This window comes from Mixophyes fleayi, chromosome 10 (genome assembly GCF_038048845.1).
Source record: "Mixophyes fleayi isolate aMixFle1 chromosome 10, aMixFle1.hap1, whole genome shotgun sequence".
In the NCBI taxonomy this organism is placed as follows: domain Eukaryota; kingdom Metazoa; phylum Chordata; class Amphibia; order Anura; family Limnodynastidae; genus Mixophyes; species Mixophyes fleayi.
Window position 1 is genome coordinate 92,977,617 of NC_134411.1, and position 23,865 is coordinate 93,001,481.

The 23,865-nt window shown below is 41.0% G+C and overlaps 2 protein-coding genes across 3 annotated transcripts in view; one reads left to right on the top strand and one right to left on the bottom strand.

Annotated features, from left to right (window-relative positions):
* Positions 1-23,865, top strand: part of LOC142104477 (DNA topoisomerase I, mitochondrial-like) — a 164,176-nt gene that overhangs the window by 32,058 nt on the left and 108,253 nt on the right. The gene's annotated exons all lie outside the window — the stretch shown is intronic.
* Positions 3,906-23,865, bottom strand: part of MLYCD (malonyl-CoA decarboxylase) — a 36,084-nt gene continuing 16,124 nt past the window's right edge. Inside the window, exon 5 of the mRNA XM_075189170.1 lies at positions 3,906-5,933. Coding sequence (XP_075045271.1) covers positions 5,400-5,933 — 534 coding nt within the window. The 3' untranslated portion in view covers positions 3,906-5,399. The remainder of the gene's footprint in view (positions 5,934-23,865) is intronic.

Genomic DNA, 23,865 nt, shown 5'->3' on the forward strand with positions numbered 1-23,865 from the left:
ATCACAGAAAGCCTTCACCTAGGAACTGTGGCTATAGATATGCAAATTTTAAGATTATACGTTGAGATTCACTCTCCATTCTAGATTATCACTATGATTCCAGAATCTACTTTCAAGGCCCGAAAAAAATAAAAACCATATAGGCAAAATTCTAATGTACATAGAAAAACATTCCTCCTCCTGTCTCGGACGATCACTGCTTTATCTAATATATATTCAGCTCTAAGTTTTGGAATGTGTAGCATAACTTTAAGAAAGTTACCCTGGGTTGCATTATTTTAAGTGCTTTTTTTAAGCTTTAAAGAGGATTTGACAACGCAGACCTGGACACATAAAAACCTGTAAAACGAGCCAAAATTTTGTGAAATACAACAGATTTTACTGGAGACGATAACTCGGAGAGGTGATGAATTTCTCCATAGTAGCCAACCATTGTTTTATGAAGCAGATGGGATATATAGTGGGGATTTATCACAAGTTGTTAAGATGAGCAAGCTTTGTCTGCAAACCTCATTCTTGTCTCAAAAAACAGTAGTTTGGTATTGAGCGATAGTTATTTAACCATCACATATAACATATGTATGAATATATGACAGATGGGAAATATTGTAACAAAAAAAGTTGCAAAATAATAATGAAAATACTAAAAATTAGAAAAGATAAAACTGCAAATGTAATATTTATTTGTTGCAATAAGCAGGGGAAAAAAAGTATTTTCGTCAGACTCATGGCTATTCTTTGATGTATAGGAAAGAGTCATATTTAAAAACACAATCATGTCCTTTGCTTTACATTCGCTATGCAATATTTTGTCACTTGTAAGTTTTTATTAATGTTGTCCATAGTCTTTTTGGCTTTCACAGGAAGTCTGTTATGTATAAAATAATTTCACAATGGACCAACTGTTCTATAAATAATGTTCTGTTCTGAAAATGTTCTCACAGTTTTCATGTAGAGATTAAAACGGTGCTGTCCGCCCTATACATCACAGGGCCGCCGCAGGTGTTAAGAATTGCCTGGTTGTGCCATGGGGGAAGTTTGTTTAACCAGGATCGTGGTGGTACAATCATTCTTCAGTTATCACCGTTTCAACCAATAGCAGAATAAAGTCAATGAAAATAAATGGCAATTATGGGTACACACTACAGGGTTTTTAGGCGATCAGGCCAATCACACGATAAACGACCGTTCGGCCCGATATACCCGTGTGTACACTCCAATGATGAACAATCACGGTTCCATAGCACATCATAACATTTCATTTGATTTTTAAATCAAACTAAAAATCTTGTTAAACGATGGAACAATGTCGTTCCAATTCTGCAGGGTGTATACACTCACGACCATCAGTGTCCGTAGATCTCTGAGTGTGCAGAGTCACGATGGTTTCAGCCAATGGTTAGGGCAGATGAAGAGCACAGATCTGGTAAAATTGTTAAGGATATCGCATTGGGAGAATTTTTTAGTAGTGTGTACCCAGCCTTACTGGTCTGAAAAATCTGCATATTTTTTGTGAATGTCGGCTGTACAAGTTTATATAAATCTAATTGTATATGAATTTAATTAGTGGTCATAAAAGGAATTAAAGGTGTGCTCTCCTTCTAGTGACTATCTGATCATCTTCTGTGACTAGTGAAACTTTACTGGACAGAGGAAGCTGAGATAACTAGCAGGCGTCACTTAACATTGTGCATCTCACCAGACACCTGTCCGATCGAGACGGCAAGAACCGGACGTGAATAAGAAATCATCTCCTCCTTTATCTTCTCTACAAAAACCTGAGCCAAGGAGCCTGTCAGCAATCCAGGTTGGGTTCCAGGAAAATATTACCTTTGTACTGGTCAGGACTGAATAATAAGGTATGAACGTTTGGCAATATTCTTGTCGGGTTCACTGTCCAGTAGAGAGGCCATTGTTTTTGTTCTCCATAATCCCATTATCGTCTCCCAGAAGCTCTACCTTCAATCTAGTTCAGTTGTGATAATCTTTTCCCTAAACAAAAGACTGGGGCATGGGGCTAATGGCAAGTGATGTAACCTGGGCTGTAGTTAAATCCGTAAAGGACCAAGGATTACATGTATTAAACTTTAAAATGGAAAAGTGAAGGTGTCGCCCATAGCAACTAGATTCTGTCTATAATTCTTTAGAATGTACCCGATAAATAGGATCTGATTGGTTGCTATGGGCAACAACTCCACTATTCTGTTTAGAAGGTTCAATACCTTTATCCTCAAAGTTTTGACAAACAACCCTCCGAGTTTGATTACAGTTTGCACAAAGACGTAACATAGATTTTTGACATGTATATTATCCTGTGCTAGTCACAGTTTAGAGAACCATTTAGACTACAGTCCCTATAAAAATGGGTTTAGGATTCAAAAAAAAAAATAATACATAAGTTGCCATTGTAAAGAACTCTTTTAATTCGATAATTAATAAGGTGTCAAACAAAACGGCTTCCCATCGGGCTTACTGTAATAATAAATAAATAAATGGCAGGGAGTCCACAGAGAAGAGAACAGCTAATGTATAAACCATCTTCAAAAAGTTAATTAACCCTTAAGGCTGGCCATTCATGCAGTAATTTCTCATGTATCATAATGAGCTATTCATTGTATATAAAATTGGATACATTTTCAATAATGACACATACTGCAATCACTTTAAAAAAAAAAATAAAAAAAAATGATGAAGTACAAATGATTGCTTATTATAACATTGTTAGACTTTTGTTACATTGTTAGAACACACATGCTTCAAAGTACTTTAAGTCAAACACTTTAGATTACATTTTTCCACCATTCCTGGTCATTTGTTCAAATCAATTCGAACATCTACATTTGATGCTATGTAAGCTATTGTCACACAAAAATAGCAAAAACATAAGACAATTTGCAGTCAAAACAAACATTAATGCAAAAGATTCTTTTCTTGCCTTTATTGAGGAGTGTAGGGCTAATGGTAGGGCCTTAATATGGCTGGAATGTCATTGTCTTGGTAAATGGCCCCGTGTTTAGCCCAAAACATTGATTTATGGGGTATCTGCAATCCTCAAAGGCAAGAAAATATATTGCAATATCTTGCACAGGGCCATCTTTTCCACTGGGCACGAAGGGAAGGTGCCCGGGGGCCCTAGACAAGGGGGCCCTATAGGCAGAGCTCTTAATTAGAATAAATAATGCTGCAAAAAAAAAAAAAAATCCTGCAAAAAAAAAAAACAAACAAACTTACTTTTGCGGTCAGGTCAGATGGCGATCTGGCTTACTCCCTGTTCCCCTCCTCCGTGCTGCGCTCACCATGAATGTCGGGCATGATGTCATCATTTTCATTGAGGAGCGCAGCACAGAGGAGCCCTGACGGATCAAATAAGGATTCAAAGACGCAGAAGACACAGAATAAGAGAAAAGAGGAGAAGGGGGTGCAAGGGAGGGGCCCCGGTGCACTGCTTTGCCCAGGGGCCCATAATGTTGTTAAGATGGCCCTGATCTTGCATTAATATCTGCTTTGGAGTAAAAAACATCATCAAATAGAGCGGCCTATCTTTTTGCTACGTTTAATTACTGATCAGTTTCAACACAGCTAGAATAGGCTTTGTTTTTTTATATTTTTGTACTTAAGCCAGTCCCCCACCCAAGTTTAAATAGTCCATTAAATACGGTCAAATCTTGGGATGGGATTTTAACGTGTATGGTCATCTGTAAAAGTCATAGCCGTTTTGTTGTCAATGAACGGACCATGAATATTGCTGGAAAACAAATTGACATAAACAACTGTATTAGCTCTTATCGGCTCTTCTCTTTCATCCTTGTGTACTAGATTAACTCAATACCTTAGACAGTTTGACATGGATTTTTTTTCACAATAAAGACAAAAGAACAAACAAAAAACTTTTTGCAATACAAAAGTGTTTCAGACAGGCTGGTTTAATGCATGAGGCAGTAACAATAGATTATCGCTTGTCTTTCAACTTTAAGAACTTTATCTACTTGTTGGTGTTTGTGGATGTATCACAGGCAAAGATTGTCCTTTTGATCAGCTGCTTATAAAGCCCGTATTGATTCCGAGATCATACAGAAAGCTATAGAAAATTCCCTTCATGTATCCGCTGATGTTTGAAATCTAAACATGCTCGAGTCAGCTTTTAGAATCTGCTGCTAGCAGTTCACAGTATTTGAACTTCAAATATGCATTGCGTTGGCAGGAAGCATTTAAAATCACACCAGTCATTGAAACCACAGGGAAGTCGATATTAAGTTAATACGGCAAATAATAATAATAGCAAACTTGGTGATTAAATGTATCTCTGTAAGGCTTTATGTTGATGAAAACCAAGTCCTTTTGAAACCAGTTTTAGTATAGGTGTTTTTGGCAATCTGACTCCTCTTTTCCTAGTGTACCGGTTGCTTATGTAAAACAGGCGAGTGGCTGTGCATAGTCTAAAATCCTCTTTGGAGGCCTTGTGTGCCCCGATTTACTGTATTCCCTCCAAAGTGCACGGGTTTGCGGGCGAGGTGGAAGCAGAGGAGCAAATGTTACGCTGACAAATAGGGATTGGGTGCAGACTATGGCACATGGCCATCATTGCGTCTATTTTGTACGCCACGGTGTCTAAACACAATATTTTTATTATTATTTTGCGGAGTAAGATTATTGAAGCGAGATAAAAGAGGAGAGGACGGCACGCCACCACTGAGCGGGGATAGATCAGGTCTTGCCCTATACTTTTTGGGAGACTTATTTTGCACCTTCCGGTTTCACTTTGGGGGAGAAGCGCATTTTACAGGTGCACCACCACCAAAAGTGGTCGTACTTTAATGTGACATATACACTTTTGAGAAAAGTGCATTTCTTGAGGTTTTTCTGCCTTCCTGCAAACCTAGGTTCACTTCTAGTTTGGGGAAGTATCTCTATTAGTGGTAAGGAAGTGCGTGGATGGCCTACGTAAGTTCATGCTAGAGCAAAGTCGTTATACACGGAGCGCTCAACGCGTTTCACAAATGAGGTCCAGCACAGGCAGCCAATTTGCAGGCTGAACCAATATTCAGCCTGTCCTGAATATTGGACTGTACATTGTTCAGTCCACAAAACTGCTGCCTGTACTGTGTGTAGGCAACGGGTATATTTTTAAAGGCTGAACAGTTTTTGAAATTGTTGTTTAAACAATATGACAGATGGTAAAACTATTTACATAAAGCAGAATGCTAATATAACAATAATATATAAAAAAAAAAAAATGAGAACCACTTTGTACAGGTGATTCTATCCAAAACATGGACTTACAAGGCCATCGGTCATCAATCGGCACCCGCCTATTCAACTGTGATTACTTGGTTTACGCACATGCGGTCGATGGCTAGCTGGAGAATGAAGACCCCTGGCTGAGGAGGGTCTATCACCATTTATAATTTACTATTTTTCTTGAACTGAGACACCAAATTGAGCACTTGTTCAGAGGCCTCGATGTGTTTCATCCTGAGATACCTAGAACCGTTGGCAGTGGTGTCTTCCAGGAAGTAGCGATAGTTCACCATCATACCACAAGAGGCAGCGGCTCCTCTGGGGCTTGTATCTGCCATCCAGTTGAGGCGCCACATAACAGCCCCGTTTTGCAGGTGAAAGTTTGCTACAGGATTCAAGGCAAAACCACGGTGCTTTTCTCCGTAGAGGTACCAAGCGCAGAGCCTCATCATTGGGGCCTCCAGAGCCTTTACCAGTCTTTCCGACTTCATCCATTCATTGCAGGAAAACACACGTTTCAGGGCATCGGCAGCCGGTGCTCCAATGAGATCGGATATCTCTTTATATTCTGATTCAAGGAAGAGCTCGGTCCTACCCAATTCTTTTGTTTGGGAGTTGAGTGCTCCAAGAAGCCACTTGGTGAATCCAGGGATTGGGGACAAGCTGGAGAACTCTGAGATCTGGAAAAACTCACCCTGGAAAATGAAACAAAAATATTTTATTATATAATGTAGTTGAAAAATTGATGCTCTGTAATTTTCTAAGCCAAAGTTTAGCTTAATTAAAATGTATTATGTGACAAGATATTAGTCTACCCATGCATCACATTGGTACAGTAAATAGGAACGCTGTTTCCAGCACTGGAACCCTGGGATCGATTCTGACCCTACAACAGAACATCCAAATTACATCCCCCCATCAGCTTTAACCCCCTCAAAAACTCAGTCTCTCAAACTATCCAGAGTGTGACATGAGTATGAGAAGTTTCTAAATCTGCTAGGAATATGTTTGTTAATATATAATTAAAAATGGTGTTAACATTCATCAATATCAATAATCTAATTGGATTGCTTATTACAATTGGAAGGTAAATGGGAAAATCAGAAGCAGGCTATAATCATGAGTCGAGGTGCGCGTATAGTGTTTTGTATATATTTCCATAAAACATATGCTTATACAGCCAACACTGAAAATGTACACATGAAGTTAGGGGGAATTGGGGTGAATCTATCCCATCAGCTGGTCAAACTCTCTTACGGTGTTACTTCAGTCTGGTCTAATGGACATCTTACTAGCTGTGAGAGATACGGCTCTAATAACTAGATCTACCCGTGTTTTAAAGATTGGTTGGGAGAGGGTAGTGGGTGTGGTGGCCATGGTATAGACTTTGCACGCCACTGAACTCACAAACCTTCCACAGATATAATTTACCCCTACCAGTTGTTATCACACCGCTTGCCTCGCTCTTAACCAGAAGATGACATCATTGGCATAGCGCTAACATACAGAAAGACTCCCCTAAAATACCTTCCTCTCTGTCCCTTGTGTCTAACCTTTTAACGCTAAAATGCCATCTCAGGAGATACAGGTTTGTTTATAAAGAAATGCATATTACACAACATCTTCTATTCCAAACAACAAAACAATCTCTTAGAAAGCGCATAGCTTGCCAACACTATCCAGAGCACATCTATGTCCCCATGTCATATACTACTTATAAACAAAGTAGAAAATCCAACATCAACAAGACTAGGCCTCCCACACGCTATGCAATGAACAAATGACTATAGACCGCAGTCTCATTTCACTGACGGATATAAAACACTGGCCAAATGTTCTTTCTTGAGGCACAGAAAACACATCTCTGATCAAACTCTTATTTGTTACTTTACACTCACAAAAAAAACATTTTGGCCCCACTGCACAAGTTACCAGTTAATCGCACACACAGAGTAATATACACAAAAATAAACCAGAGGCACTTCCACTACCACAGTGTATACCCATCATTTTGAATCCATGTATAACGTCTTAGCTCTGACATCATGGGAGGAACGACTCTTAATCCATCTGGTGATTCCAGCAAGCACCGCGAGTCATTCTGATAGGAACCCGGGCTGACCCGGTCACTGCATGCATCAAATCCTCACCTTTATGGAAGATTGTTGTAGTTTTAGGTCTAGAAACAGCTATTCAAGTACAACTACAACAGAAACCTTCTCAATACTTCCACCAACTACTGTCCTTCAAGTAAGAAATAAGGACTCAAAAATAGCCAAGAAACAAGACATAGAATGTTGGAGAACTGAAATAAAAAGACAGCGGATTGGAGAAGTTGCCTTATCCACGCTCTATGGAATCCAGAATCCATGTGTTTCATTGCCGATAACACAATACCAGACAGAAGGATCACAGCACACTTCATATCAGATCAGGGCAACAATATATTTATGACAAAGCAGAACAACTTCCAATAAACTTTCAGAGGTTAGCTGAGTTAAGACATCAAGACCCCCTGCTGTACAGACATGCATGTAAAGTATAGACACATATCAGACACACGATCATTCAGAACCAGGAATCTATCAATACTCTTAGTAGTTTATACAGCAACACAACTCCTGGATCTGCCCAGATAAGATGCCCCCAGCATACAGCACGGATGACGGTCAAGTCTGAAAGGTCACTTGTTTCTCAGTGAAGACAAGAGATGATTTTGTTCTGAAGTTTAACATTACAAAAAAGCTTGTATTGATTCTAACCTTATGAAGTGTGATGTCAATCAATACACTAGTGTTCATGTTAACAAAAAAAAAAAAAAAAAAATCGCCCTATGTTTTCACATGGGCTTCAAAACGAGAATAATAGCAAGCGAGATAGGAGAGCGAGAGAGTGAAAGCGAGAGAAAGAGCCCTTTTTAGAGAGTTTAAAAAGACAGTAGTGCGTATAACAATCCCCAACTCTCTCTCTCATGAAATCCCTCATTGATCACAGCAGGCAGTCAATAGTTAAACCTGAAATAAACCGTAAAAACATGTAAATGCTGTATTTCAACCATAAGGACACAGAAATCAAGAAATAAGAAACATCTAAAATAAATAAAATTGGTTGGATTAAACTACAGAAGGCTCCATCTCCGTATAATGGGCCCTAGGTCACCCTGTTGGCCTCCCTGTGACACCTGTAATGTCACATTTCCATGCACTATAATCTAATCGTTGCAGCGATATAAAAGTGCAGCCATTTCTGGACTACGGCTACATTTACAGAGCCTCTAATTTAACAAAACTCAAGCCGAGAAACTTATTTATTTTGATTCCGCATATTTAATTAGCCCGTGCATTAATGTTGTACAATTCAAGGTCTTAACACATTAATAAAGAGATGCTCTGCCTTCCCTCTAGTGTCCAACTTGTGTTCATTAAATCTCTAATAACTGCAAGTAAGGAGAAAACATGTTTTCATTAGAAACATCATAAATCAGATCCCGGCCAGGAACCACCACCACTGCCACATCGCATTTAACTTTTTATTTTATTTCTAACGGTCGTCGAGGATACCACTTCCATTCTAAACATTTCTACCCTGCTCAATGCAGCATTTTCAATTAAATAAACTTGAGACAAACGGAGCGAAGGCTCTATTCACAAAAGCTTACAATCAGAATGGTTACCAATATCTGCAGTTAATAAGTAATCATCAGGGAAGACTCAACCTTCCTAATGGAATGGTAATAAAACCACATTTGACACACTGTCTTAAATAACAGAAGCTCATTTTAGCATTGAATACCTTGGTTTTAAAGCTTTTGCTTCAGGAATTCCATAAATTATTTGAATTCATAAATATTTCCCCTTCATACCTATTTTCCAGTGAGCAGTCAAACACGGGGTGCTATATATCTATTATAGAACGTAGGAAGGTACGCAGGACCGCTGGAACTCTCCAGCAAAAAGGTGCAGTTGGCTTTTATAGATAATAGAGTGAATGTTTTATATTATTAACTAAACTGCCCTATATGCGAAAAAGTAGCGTTAATACCCAGCAGCTCCCACAGCTTGTCAAAAGAAATGCTAGTTGTATAGCCACATGCAACTGTGTAGAACAGTCTATACTTGGTACTGTGCAGCCTAGTACATATTTGTTACTCATTTATCATCATCACCATTTATTTATATAGCGCTACTTATTCCGCAGCGCTGTACAGAGAACTCACACACATCAGTCCCTGCCCCATTGGGGAGAGAGGTGGAGGGGGAGAGAGAGAGAGAGAACGAGAAAGAGCGAGAGAGCCGAAAGCAAGAAAAAACGAGAGAGCGTGAGAGAGAGCGAGAGCGACTAGGATCGATTCTGACGGAGCACCCGGAGGAAACCCACGCAAATATGGGGAGAACATACAAACTCCACACAGATAAGGCCATGGTCGGGAATTGAACTCATGACCCCATGACTCATGTGAGGCAGAAGTGCTAACCACTAAGCCACCGTGCTGCCCAATTTATACTATAATATGGCAACACAAATGGCAAACTTGTCACATGTATGCAGTATGCACAGGGTCAAGACTCCAAATCAAAAGGGCTAACAAAAGAAAAAGAAACCTCAGGACTTATTCAAACACACAGGGACCGAATACAACCCAAAGTCCTGCAGCAAAAAGAAATCTCTAATGATGAAACAGTGCAGTTACAGTTCTTCCAATCCGCGTACAGGATGAACGTTAATTGGCTCTGACACAACGCGGGAAAGGCTATAATTGCATAAACGTGAAGCACAACGCTGGGCCTCTGGGACTGAGCAACGTTTAGTTGAGGAATGCAGTCCAACATTCTGTTAGTGTGTAAAGATTCCATGTAAGATTCATAAGGAACGTGCTTTTGTAGCCCCTGCCTTGGTTCAGCTGCGTCTATAGCCCTGATACCAAACACGGACAGGAATCTCTGCCAAATCATTTACGAGCCAGAGCCAAGAGCAGGTGCTGCCATTAAATGCAACGACAAGAGCCTCGTACTACATTACTGGATACATAAATGTTTGCATTAAAACGTATGAGATGTAATTATTTACTTGATGCCGGAGCGGAGAGGAACATCTGTGATTGGTCGATCTCATACATAATTCCACTTAAAAGGGCACTTGTGCGCTTCCTCAAATGAGGTGGAAACGGCCAACAATAGAAACTGATTGGAAAATTTACCATGGATATAGAGAAGTGCTGGGGTGATATCATGTCAGTTTGGATAAACAAGCCAAGCGCTGAAAGAAGAATGACAAACACTCTCTCTATTTTCCCCAATTATGTCCTTGTGGCAGTACAGTGTTTGCTGCAGCTTAGCAGGGTTAACTGTATGGGAAATTCTAGATGTGAAACAGTTAAAGAATGACCTTAAATAAGACTCTTATTTTAATTACTTTGTATTAAGCAGGGTCCAGGACCACTTCTGTCAATCACCTTCATCTCTTCTGTCTCCGGAGCAGGAGAGATCCAACAAGACATATCAATATGAAAGCCGGCTGATGATTAGAGGATCTCTGGGTCAGATCTCTGTTGCTACGGAGAGCGCTAAGCAAGGCTAAAAGAAGAGATCCTGGCTATAGGTGATTGGAAGAACCATGTTGCAGCAAATCGTGGGAGATCCAAATTAACATAAGGAGGGGATGTACTAGAAATGTATTTAAAGAGGAAATCCTTTCCTAGTACCCTCTTAAACAATATAGTTTAAAATATTCTGTAAGCAATTTGGAGTCAGAGCATGTTCAGAAAAAGACGCAAGATCTTCCATGCACAGGGTCCATAATGCTGGGGCCTAGAACACACCAGCATGCATTTAAAAATCACCCCGTCTTTCTTCACACTGATGAGGAGCAGAATGCTAGCAACAATTTTTTTTTAGCAGCGCTCCTCACAGTGACAGCAGGAGGATCATGCCAAGTTACTCCACCCCTCTCCTCGGTTAACAGGATAATAGACATACGCACATTTTATAAATAACAGTATTTAGGGGAGTATTTATCAAGACGCTACAATAATGAAGACTTCCTATTGTTGCCTATGGTGATAAACAGTCACCGGGGCAACTAATCGAAGCACAGTCCCCTGGACACACTGACTGGAAGCCGTAGGAGGAGTCTCACTGCTCGCCAGGTCGGTGCATGAGCCGATTCAACCATGCACAATAGAAATGGAATTCAGCTTCCAATTCCTAATTCGTATTAAAAATAAAGTTTGCATTAAAAAAGAAACAAAAAAAAAACTAGTAGAGAAAAAAAAAACCATAAAATAACTTTATTTAAAGATAACGCCATTCTATCGCCATGGTAAATAATCTTTCCATTGCATGGAGAAGCTTCATTGGTACATGGCTTGTGATAGATATTAAAAAGCTGTAAACCTGGTGAAAACTCCCATTTTTATTTTAGCTATTGATAAACAGACCTCTTAGGAGCAGGAAGACATAAGGACCATTCAAACATTCACAGAAACCAATAACTAAGAACACACAGATATGCGACTTCAAATTGCACTTTATTAGTACAAGGTTATTTTATATATAGACTGAAATTAAATTGCCATACTGAGTATATCCGCTCTCTATTTCTCCCATCCACCTGCTCTCAGCTACCAGTTCGCCCTTCATTGATGACTGTCAGCGTATAGACATCATCTTGCTGATAAGTGCAGCATATCAGAGATTAATCGTAGCGAGGAGGTACTCAGGCTTTCTATTTAATTACACACTAATAAAAACCTGCACACACGGGAAGGAATATGATTCACTGCAGAAGTTACAATATATAAACCAAGGGATAAGGAATAAAAATAGCAGTATACATTAACAGTTATGTATCGGCGTGTGGGTGAAAAAATGGAACAAAAAGGTTACAAAAGCTGATAGCAAAGAGCACAGCAAAGTATATCTTAAAGGGGAATCTCTGCCTTTACTTAGGAAAAAATTAACAAAACACTAAATGGTGTTTAAGAACTCTGAAAAAATAAATAAAATAAATAAGCTCTAAATGTAAAACAAAACAACTTGCAAGTGTATGTTTATGCTAGAGATATTAACAAACAATAAAAAAGGGGGAAAGTAAATATCAGTTTAAATAATATCAAATATATAAAGTATCAAGTGCTACATGACAGCAAAACAATCTATTTGTAGATACGGAACTTTGTTACATCATAACTCACACAAGTTGTATGGGAAGAGTGACAACAGTAATTTGCTTCATTAACGCCAACAATTTGTTTTTATTACCAATAAACGGTTTTCTAGGAAGAAATAGGAGAGACTTTTTTTTTGGGGGGGGGGGGGGGGGGGGATTTTTCTTTGGAGAGGTATTGGAATAACCATTAACTCTTTAAAGTGAGCTAAATTTAATTTATTACTTCATTTTGGCTGTTGTACATGTAATCCAGAGGGGTTTATATACACAATAATCCCTCATTAACAGAACTTGTTGATACCCCTTGGGGCAAATGAACATGGGCCGTTATGCTTGTCTGCATTATGCGTTGCGTCCGGGAGACAGAGAGATGAGTAGGTGACGTAGTTGTACGAGGGATAATTGATCCCAAAGAGAAAAGGCGTCTCCTCATACAGATGGATGAAGACTGTGCACTCTGCTTTCACGTCAACGTCCGTTCTCCAAGAGACAATGCAGCTGCGTGCACAATGGCACTTTTTCTTACATGGATCAATGATCCCTAGTTCAGCAGCATGTACATATAAACATGGGAGAAAGGCTGCACGTCGCCCAAGAGGATAAAACCTTCTGGGTCACTTAGACTGCCAAAGTTGATTCAACTTTGCAATATTCTTTCAAAACAAAGCAATTTTTGAATTTAATGGCTTCCTGGGATAACGTAAATATATCACTGCATGTCAAAAAACCAAGTACCATAAAAATAAGCTCCCGTGCAGGCCTGTCCATAGATTGCACCTCTCCCATCCCTGAATGTGTCACGTTTTGTATCAACTGAGAGCAAGGCCTATTGTGTCACAAATGGGAATGGTGCTCATTGGAAAGTATAATGAATGGTGAACAGTAAGGCTGGATACTCACTACAGGATTTTCACCAGACTATTGTTCTAACCACACGATAAACGACTATTAGGTCGTCTCTGGTCCTCTGGTCTTCCATCTAATGGTGTTCTTCTTATGGTTTTTCGGTTGTTCTTCTCCAAGTCAGTCTAAGGGCTAGATTTACTAAGCTGCGGGTTTGAAAAAGTGGGGATGTTGCCTATAGCAACCAATCAGATTCTAGCTGTCATTTTGTAGAAGGTACTAAATAAATGAAAGCTAGAATCTGATTGGTTGCTATAGGCAACACCTCCACTTTTTCAAACCCGCAGCTTAGTAAATCTAGCCCTAAATGTGTCCTCTTGGTGCTTGGTTCATGATGAGTATGATTATGGGACCAGGACCTTCATAATGGTCTCAGGCTCCTCCTGTGGATCTGTACCAAGGCACAACGCATTGTTCGATTTGATTTTATAACCAGACTAAAAATCATAACGTCGGGCAAATTCTGCAGTGTGTACGCACTCCCCACCGGTAGTTTCCATAGATCTCTATGGAGTGTGCAGAGTCACCATCTTTCCAGCCGCTGGTTATGACAGATGAAGAGCACAGATCTGACGGTAAATCGTGTATAGTGTGTACACATGAACCGGCTGCTGATCGGAACTTTCAGTCATTGGTAAAATCGTTAACGATATCGCATGGGGAGAAATTTTCTGCAGTGTGTACCCAGCCTGAGATATGAACTAGATGCCACAAGGGGAAGCTTCTCTCTTTGCATGGAGTAGAAGAAAAAGATACCCCCTAATATAAAATATAAGGATACTAGTAATCACTTAATGGTTTTATTCAGGACACTGAACTCTGAATTGCATTCCAATATCCTTATTATTGAGTGGACTTCCTCTGTATCTCTTTATAGGGTGTAAGTTATTCATTAGAATATACATTTCAATTTGAAAATAAAAAGTTGATTGTAAGAAGTGCTCCATATATTCGGGTGTGTTTTACTTACTGACAGTTGTATAATATTCATCAGCGAACAGATCACGTTGAGTCATGTGACATCACAACTAACCAAATAGAAGGATTTATTTAACATTTTCCATATAGTAATGTCACTTGTGAATATTACTATATATACTTGTAAACAAAAATCGTTTTAAGACATATTTTTTTAAAATTAATTACTGCTGCTATTTATAACATTGGCCCTCTTGGCGGAGACAGTCAATGCCATTGCTGTTGCTGAAGGGGCACCTGACAAAATTAACAGCTTTATCAGGGTCAATGTGGCATTGAAATAGAAGCAGTATGACTGAATATGCCTAAATAATGCCGAAAGGTTAGAATATGAAGGAAGCTTAAAAAAAACAACAACAATTGGTGGTTGCCTGAACATGCCTGGGAAACGCAATTTTATGACCCATTATTTAGAGCCAGCACTTGAATGAATACGTATGTACAAACAATAAAGAATGGCAGACACTGTCCGATTCATTGACCTTGAGATGACGATGACGTAAGCCCACCAGGATATTGTCAACATCCACGGTGACATTGCTTATTCTGACCAAGCTGGATAAAAACAAAAAATATCTGTGCGTCTCCTTGGTGCTTCCTTCAACAGTCTGTGCCATAAACCATAAGTCCCAAACGACTATTTATCTCACCTGGAAGCTCTTCAACGCCGAAAGGGTCTTACATTAGCAGGTGCGATGGGCTCTGCAACAGCTGTTCGCTACAGATAGGCATTGTTCACCGGTGTTTAATGGCACTATTTTTCGAGACATGGTAATGGTGTGATTTTTTTTGTGTGAAATCCCTGCTAAAAAGCCATTCAGTAAAGCAACACTGGCACGAAAAGCCTTTCTGCAGAGCCGAGGGAGTTACCAGGCGAGAGAGAAAAGCACATCACAGACACTAAATAACTTATATAGCCGACGGAGAAATGACAGCGGAAACAGCTCTTTGATGTTCTAGAGGCACCGACAACTGCAAATGTCAGCGCTAGATTACTTTTTACCAGTGAGGAACACCGAAGAAACAGCAATAACCCTTTCACTGACAAAACGGATGGGGGCTATGCTCGATACCGAAATAGTTAAAAAAAATTAAATAAAAAATAAAGTTAAAAAAATCTTTATGTTTGAAACCTCAACCAAAATGTTAAAAACGAGCAGCGACGTAGACCATTTTTGTGACACCTGTTGACACATTTGGTCACTAGTGTGATGCTTCAGCGTTAACATATTCTAACAAATACAAACATGAATCGTTATTACGTACTGGTATATTTTCAAAACTAAAGTAAAATCACAAATTTTTTTTCATTTACAATTTAAATATAGTTCACATCTTACCTATATCACCACCACTTATTTATATAGCGCCACTAATTCAGCAGCGCTGTACAGAGAACTCATTCACATCAGTCCCTGCCCCATTGGAGCTTATAGTCTAAATTCCCTAATATACACACAGACAGAGAGAGAGACTAGGGTCAATTTTGATAGCAGTCAATTAACCTACCAGTATGTTTTTGGAGTGTGGGAGGAAACTGGAGCACCCGGAGGAAACCCACGCAAGCACGGGGGGGAACACACAAACTCCTCACAGTTAAGGCCATGGACGGGAATTGAACTCATGAACCCAGTGCTGTGAGGCAGAAGTGCTAACCACTGAGCCACCATGCTGCCCATATCTAACTTATTTTTAGCCCCCTAAACATAAATTTTGAAGCCTGAGAAACGCTAAAAACCAAGGCAAAGAGGTGCCATTATATATGTTGAAGTTTTGCATTGACGGATTAAAGAAACCGATATCTTAGTAATAAACTTGCAAATCCTTAAGAAGCAATCGTCTAACCAATCCACCCCTATCTGCCCTGATTACATCTGTCTAGCTGTAATGGTAGCAGCCTAGGAGACAGACGCCTCTTCCAACGATTCCTCTTGCATAAACAGAGCCGTAACTAAAAACGTTAGCACATGGGGCAAGTCGATAAATGGACACACTCCATTCCTTAACTGTACCGTAATAAACATAGAATATTCATTATCCTGCAACCCCCGACCTCCACTCAGCTTTGTGCCTTGGGCACACTCTTCTTGAACAGACCTGTGCATAGGTCATCACTGAATTCAAAATCACAAGAGCAGCAGCTAGTGACCTTAGGTGACCGACTCTTAAGGCATGGCCAGTGTGCAGGAGACAAGGTGAGAACGATTCGCTCACATAATTACATATTGCAAGCTGACATGACCTGTTCTAGTGAGGACAGACAGACGAACACAGCAGCAAGCCATAAATGGAAAACACCCAAAAAGAATTTTAAAATGTTTGCTAAAAAAACACAAACAAAACAAAAAATGAACCCACAAAAAAGCGACTTCAAAAGGAAATCTCTTTAAAACATAAGGTTAAACTGACAACGGACAAAGAACTATTTTGCAGCGCGTTTAAACAAGATCTAATTCTGTCTGGAATGAATATAAATACTGCACTCGGTAAGAAGCATTTCTGTGAACAGAACAGAATGATTCAGCACGTTGGACAGTTCAGAAAGAAAGTAATATATATATATATATATATATATATATATAATCACATTCTAGCAACTTGCACTCCTGCTGGCAGAGGCGTCAAAAATGGTCCTCACTGAGCAACGCAGACCATATTAACAAACATAACTCAACAGTCTGTACAAACAACGTTATATTGGTTAATCCCCCCTTATCAATGTATAAAAGCTAACACTGAAACTAAATAACTTTATTAGTAATATAATCACCAATTAAACGTTGCTATAGGAGGTTTACATTGCACGGTGTGTTAACGTCACTTGAAAACCATCAATGTTCTGTGACACAATCTGATCAGACATTCTGGTCTCAAGAACACCAGAGGTAGTTTTTTATTCTGTATAAAATATTTCCCCAAATTATCAGAGTGTCTTTTTCATTTTGGCAGACACCTAAGTTAAGGAAAAACAAAGGATACAGGCGCTCTCACTAAGTTAATGTAATGCAGCACCTCTTAAATAGTAAAACATAAAAAGGGATAGCAAGATAGCAATAGTCATGATTAAATGTAAAAATGAGTAAAACACAATAGTAATGTTTATCGGCACAAGAGGTATTATCATTGTGTCGATAAACATTACTGTGTCTTACTAATTTTTACATATAATCATGACTTTAGTCCGTTCTATTTTATCACAAAGAGGTGGATTCAATCCTCTAAGATCAGTACATGTTTTATTCATTTGCGCTCTCTTGCCAAACATCTAAGTTACTCAAGGTAGAAGACAGGCCGTGGAAACGAAAATCTTGATCAATCTCAAAGTGTTCCTCAAGGGGGCGCCACAAAATGTATTTTGCAAAGCAAGAGAACGCAAAGTACCCATTCTAACTGCAATATCTATCATCATCTGTTTATATAGCGCCACTAATGCAGCAGCGCTGTACAGAGAACTCACTCACATCAGTCCCTGCCCCATTGGAGAGAGGGAGAGAGAGACTTGGGTCAATTTGATATTAGCCAATTAACCTACTAGTATGTTTTTGGAGTGTGGGAGGCAACCGGAGCACCCAGTTTCCTATACCATTAAATCAAAAGAGTAGTGCTTCTAATGGAGTACTTCAATGCAATTTCCTCAGAGTACAGCGGTGCGGAAGTCAGAGATGGTTATAGATAATCCCCATTCACATCAATAGGAAAATGGAATAAATGATCTAATTGGTACACACACTGGTGAGTCAAATGTAATCTGTATGTATTTATAGCAAAAAATAAATACATAGCAGACCATATAAAGCCACATTAGGGTCTTTAGAAGATCAAACCAGAGTTTATAGCAAAGACTGAATGATATCTGGATAGTATAGGTACAAGAGGGAAACATTCTACAAAGTAAGAGAAGTATTAGAACACGAGGACATGTACTGACACTGGAGGGAAGAGAAGTATTAGAACACGAGGACATGTACTTACATTAGGGGGAAGAGAAGTATTAGAACACGAGGACATGTACTGACACTGGGGGGGGGAAGAGAAGTATTAGAACACGAGGACATGCACTGACACTGGGGGGAAGAGAAGTATTAGAACACGAGGATATGCACTGACACTGGGGGGAAGAGAAATATTAGAACACGAGGACATGTACTGACACTGGAGGGAAGAGAAGTATTAGAACACGAGGACATGTACTTACATTAGGGGGAAGAGAAGTATTAGAACACGAGGACATGCACTGACACTGGAGGGAAGAGAAGTATTAGAACACGAGGACATGCACTGACACTGGAGGGAAGAGAAGTATTAGAACACGAGGATATGCACTGACACTGGAGGGAAGAGAAGTATTAGAACACGAGGACATGCACTGACACTGGAGGGAAGAGAAGTATTAGAACACGAGGACATGCACTGACACTGGGGGGAAGAGAAGTATTAGAACACGAGGACATGTACTGACACTAGAGGGAAGAGAAGTATTAGAACACGAGGACATGCACTGACACTGGGGGGAAGAGAAGTATTAGAACACGAGGACATGCACTGACACTGGGGGGAAGAGAAGTATTAGAACACGAGGACATGCACTGACACTGGGGGGAAGAGAAGTATTAGAACACGAGGACATGCACTGACACTGGGGGGAAGAGAAGTATTAGAACACGAGGACATGCACTGACACTGGGGGGGAAGAGAAGTATTAGAACACGAGGACATGAACTGACACTGGAGGGAAGAGAAGTATTAGAACACGAAGACATGTACTGACACTGGGGGGAAGAGAAGTATTAGAACACGAGGACATGTACTGACACTGGAGGGAAGAGAAGTATTAGAACATGAGGACATGTACTGACACTGGAGGGAAGAGAAGTATTAGAACATGAGGACATGCACGGACACTGGGGGGGAAGAGAAGTATTAGAACACGAGGACATGTACTGACACTGGGGGAAGAGAAGTATTAGAACAGGAGGACATGCACGGACACTGGAGGGAAGAGAAGTATTAGAACACGAGGACATGTACTTACATTAGGGGGAAGAGAAGTATTAGAACACGAGGACATGCACTGACACTGGAGGGAAGAGAAGTATTAGAACACGAGGACATGCACTGACACTGGGGGGAAGAGAAGTATTAGAACACGAGGACATGTACTGACACTAGAGGGAAGAGAAGTATTAGAACACGAGGACATGTACTGACACTGGGGGGGAAGAGAAGTATTAGAACACGAGGACATGCACTGACACTGGGGGAAAGAGAAGTATTAGAACACGAGGACATGCACTGACACTGGGGGGAAGAGAAGTATTAGAACACGAGGACATGTACTGACACTGGAGGGAAGAGAAGTATTAGAACATGAGGACATGTACTGACACTGGGGGGAAGAGAAGTATTAGAACAGGAGGACATGCACTGACACTGGAGGGAAGAGAAGTATTAGAACACGAGGACATGTACTGACACTGGGGGGAAGAGAAGTATTAGAACAGGAGGAAATGTACTGACACTGGAGGGAAGAGAAGTATTAGAACACGAGGACATGTACTGACACTGGGGGGAAGAGAAGTATTAGAACAGGAGGACATGCACTGACACTGGGGGGGAAGAGAAGTATTAGAACACGAGGACATGAACTGACACTGGAGGGAAGAGAAGTATTAGAACACGAGGACATGTACTGACACTGGGGGGGAAGAGAAGTATTAGAACACGAGGACATGAACTGACACTGGAGGGAAGAGAAGTATTAGAACACGAGGACATGTACTGACACTGGGGGGAAGAGAAGTATTAGAACACGAGGACATGTACTGACACTGGGGGGAAGAGAAGTATTAGAACACGAGGACATGTACTGACACTGGAGGGAAGAGAAGTATTAGAACATGAGGACATGTACTGACACTGGGGGGAAGAGAAGTATTAGAACACGAGGACATGTACTGACACTGGGGGGAAGAGAAGTATTAGAACAGGAGGACATGCAGTGACACTGGGGGGGAAGAGAAGTATTAGAACACGAGGACATGTACTGACACTGGAGGGAAGAGAAGTATTAGAACACGAGGACATGTACTGACACTGGGGGGGGAAGAGAAGTATTAGGACACGAGGACATGTACTGACACTGGGGGGAAGAGAAGTATTAGAACACGAGGACATGTACTGACACTGGAGGGAAGGAGGTTCAGAGGAAACCTGAGGAAAAATTACTTCACAGAAAGGGTGGTGGATAAGTGGAATAACCACCCATCAGAGGTGCTAGAGGCTAATACAGTAGAGCAATTTAAACATGCCTGGGATAGGCATAAGGATATCCTTACAAAGAACTAAGGATCAAATAGGGTTTGAGGTTACCATAGGTTAAAAAATGGAGAGACTAGATGAGCCAAGTGGTTCTTATCTGCCGTCAAATTACACAAAGAAATCTGAAGAAGTAATGGATTTAGTGTAGCAATATAATCTTTAATTACATCAGTGTTCCACTTTAAGTGACACGTAAGGAAAGAGCACTAAGGACTATACAATGGTATCGCTAATCAATCGTGAGCTATAGAAGGAAATGCTCAATAGAAAGAAATTACTCGAGATCACGGAGAGCAGAATATGAGGCCTTGAAAGGGATCCCGGCATTCATGGTTTCACACAAAAGTAGGAAAAACCAGGATGAGCTCCCAGAAAGTGTGTAAGGTCATATTAAAAAAAAAAATAGAGAGAAAAAATTGAAAGCATCAAATCATTATTGAAAAAAAAAAAAAAAAAATGAATTCAAAAGAAAAAAAACATTTTATTGTGAAGATATAAAGGCTATTTATAAGGCATCTTGATTCAGGTACACTTGTGTCCTGTGCTCAGCAGATAAGCATTGGAGATGGTCTGTGGTTTGATGAAAGACTCTTATCAACAATTACGTTCATATGGGACTAAAAAAAAGAAAATGAAAAATAAAAAAAAATAAAAAATTAATCCGATAACTTTATCCGAGAGGTCTTGCGCTGTGTATGATTGCGGCGTGAAATCCTCTTACATGAAAGGTTACAAAGTTTGTGAAACAAATATTTCCTGTCTACAATAAAGCTCCTCACAATCCCTAACCTTGCCCTTTATTTTAGTCTCTCTGTTGGGAAGAATAAAAGACTTGTACGACAGGCATGTTTCCAATCCACAAAGACCACAGACATTCCATGGGTAAGCTTAAAGATAGAGAGGTACATAATAGACAATTTTATATTGATTGTCATATTTTCTTATATTTTATTTGCATTTTATTGATCCCTGTTCCCCTCAATCTTAAAGTGCAACACCTAAATTATGTTACATAATTCATATCATTACGGTGGGCACTACTTGCTGGAATAGCGCTTGATACAATAAGACTTGGGTCTGAAATCACCTGTTGAAAACTCAGAAAACATGTTGTCGTCAATTGATGAGCGGCTTTCTTGTGAATATTTTTTATCAATCCCACAAAATGGGTGCCTTCATCTTTTGCAGCAGATAGGTACTAATAGGTAATAAATTCTTACAGCCTCGTGCAATTAACAAGCCGACTCCAACAAACAACTGTTCAAAACTAGACAGGAAAAGTGATCATAATAGGATGATACCTTGAGAGCCTGCACCCAAGGCCGACTTATTGCCCCCACCCACGTGTTTCATGATGGAAATCAATACGTCTGCACACTGGCGTGCTGTAGAGTAGCAGGCAGGACAAGTGACGGTGAGCCTCAAGAAAGTGTGTGTGTTTTATGTGTGTGGTGCTTGTGTGTGATAATCACAGTGACAAAAATGGGGAAGACAGACAGTAATGAAAAGTAGAGGTTGTTATTCTGGTGTTGAACACATATGGAAACCAGATAAAGGAAACAAAGGGGAAACGACTGTTCACTGCTCAATTTTTCAGCTGTAAATTGTGATGCCTTTGTACTACCTAATGTTACCCTGATGTACTATTGTGCATTAGTATTGTACAAATACAAGCCTACCGCAAAAAAAAATAGCTCACTTAGTTAACAGCAAAGCACAAATGTACTGGGAAATAGGTCTGACAGAAACAAATAAAAGCACTTTGTTTGTGGAATAACAAAAGCAAAATGAGCCAGGGAAGAATCGCCATTAGTCACAGCAAATTTCTGTAGCGGAGCTAAGAGCGGTGTGTAGAAAGGTAATAACTGCAGCGCAGCTCGAGCGCAGAGCATTGTGTTCAGAACATTAAAAGCCTACAAGACAGGAGCTCTAAGAAAAACGTTAACACGTTTAAGGCCACCTCCTATAGCTGAAAGCAAACTGTACTTTTCACCCTCTGGTCAGCGATGCTACGTGATAGTCTAAAGATGTTCCAGCACAATACGGTTTTGTTTGGACTGGGCTGGTTTTGACAAATTTCTTTAAAGCCTCTGAGCCAGAATGCGTGTACTGCAGCATGCGGATTACACCGGTAGTAAATGTGTTTTATGTGTAAGATTACCATACTGTTCAAATAACCAATAAAAAAATTTATTCATTTTGGGAAGGAGGAGAAGAAGAGGCAAGAGGAGGGAGAGGCGGCGAGGCAAGAGGAGGGGGAGGCAAGAGGAGGGGGAGCCGGCGAGACAAGTGGAGGGAGAGGCGGCGAGGCAAGAGGAGGGAGAGGCGGCGAGGCAAGAGGAGGGAGAGGCGGCGAGGCAAGAGGAGGGAGAGGCGGCGAGGCAAGAGGAGGGAGAGGCGGCGAGGCAAGAGGAGGGAGAGGCGGAGAGGAGGCGAGGCAAGAGGAGGGAGAGGCGGCGAGGCAAGAGGAGGGAGAGGCGGCGAGGCAAGAGGAGGGAGAGGCGGAGAGGCGGCGAGGCAAGAGGAGGGAGAGGCGGCGAGGCAAGAGGAGGGAGAGGCGGCGAGGCAAGAGGAGGGAGAGGCGGCGAGGCGAGAGGAGGGAGAGGCGGCGAGGCGAGAGGAGGGAGAGGCGGCGAGGCGAGAGGAGGGAGAGGCGGAGAGGAGGCGAGGCGAGAGGAGGGGGAGGCGGCAAGGCAAGAGGAGGGGGAGGCGGCAAGGCAAGAGGAGGGGGAGGCGGCAAGGCAAGAGGAGGGGGAGGCGGCAAGGCAAGAGGAGGGGGAGGCGGCAAGGCAAGAGGAGGGGGAGGCGGCAAGGCAAGAGGAGGGGGAGGCGGCAAGGCAAGAGGAGGGGGAGGCGGCAAGGCAAGAGGAGGGGGAGGCGGCAAGGCAAGAGGAGGGGGAGGCGGCAAGGCAAGAGGAGGGGGAGGCGGCAAGGCAAGAGGAGGGGGAGGCGGCGAAGCAAGAGGAGGGAGAGGCGGCGAAGCAAGAGGAGGGAGAGGCGGCGAAGCGAGGCAACGAAGCAAGGCCACGAGACTGAACATACATGGATTACATATATAGATACACACAGATTATAGACATAGCATACATACATATAGGTTGAGTTCTATAGCTTTTTAATGCAGCTACTTTTAATAAAGCAAAATGAGAAGATGTATTACACACATCTAGATGGAGGACCTAGAAGGAAAAGCAGATACCATCCGAACGTATACACAGCTGGGGGAGGATGGGGACACGTCAGCAAATGTGTAAAGCTTGG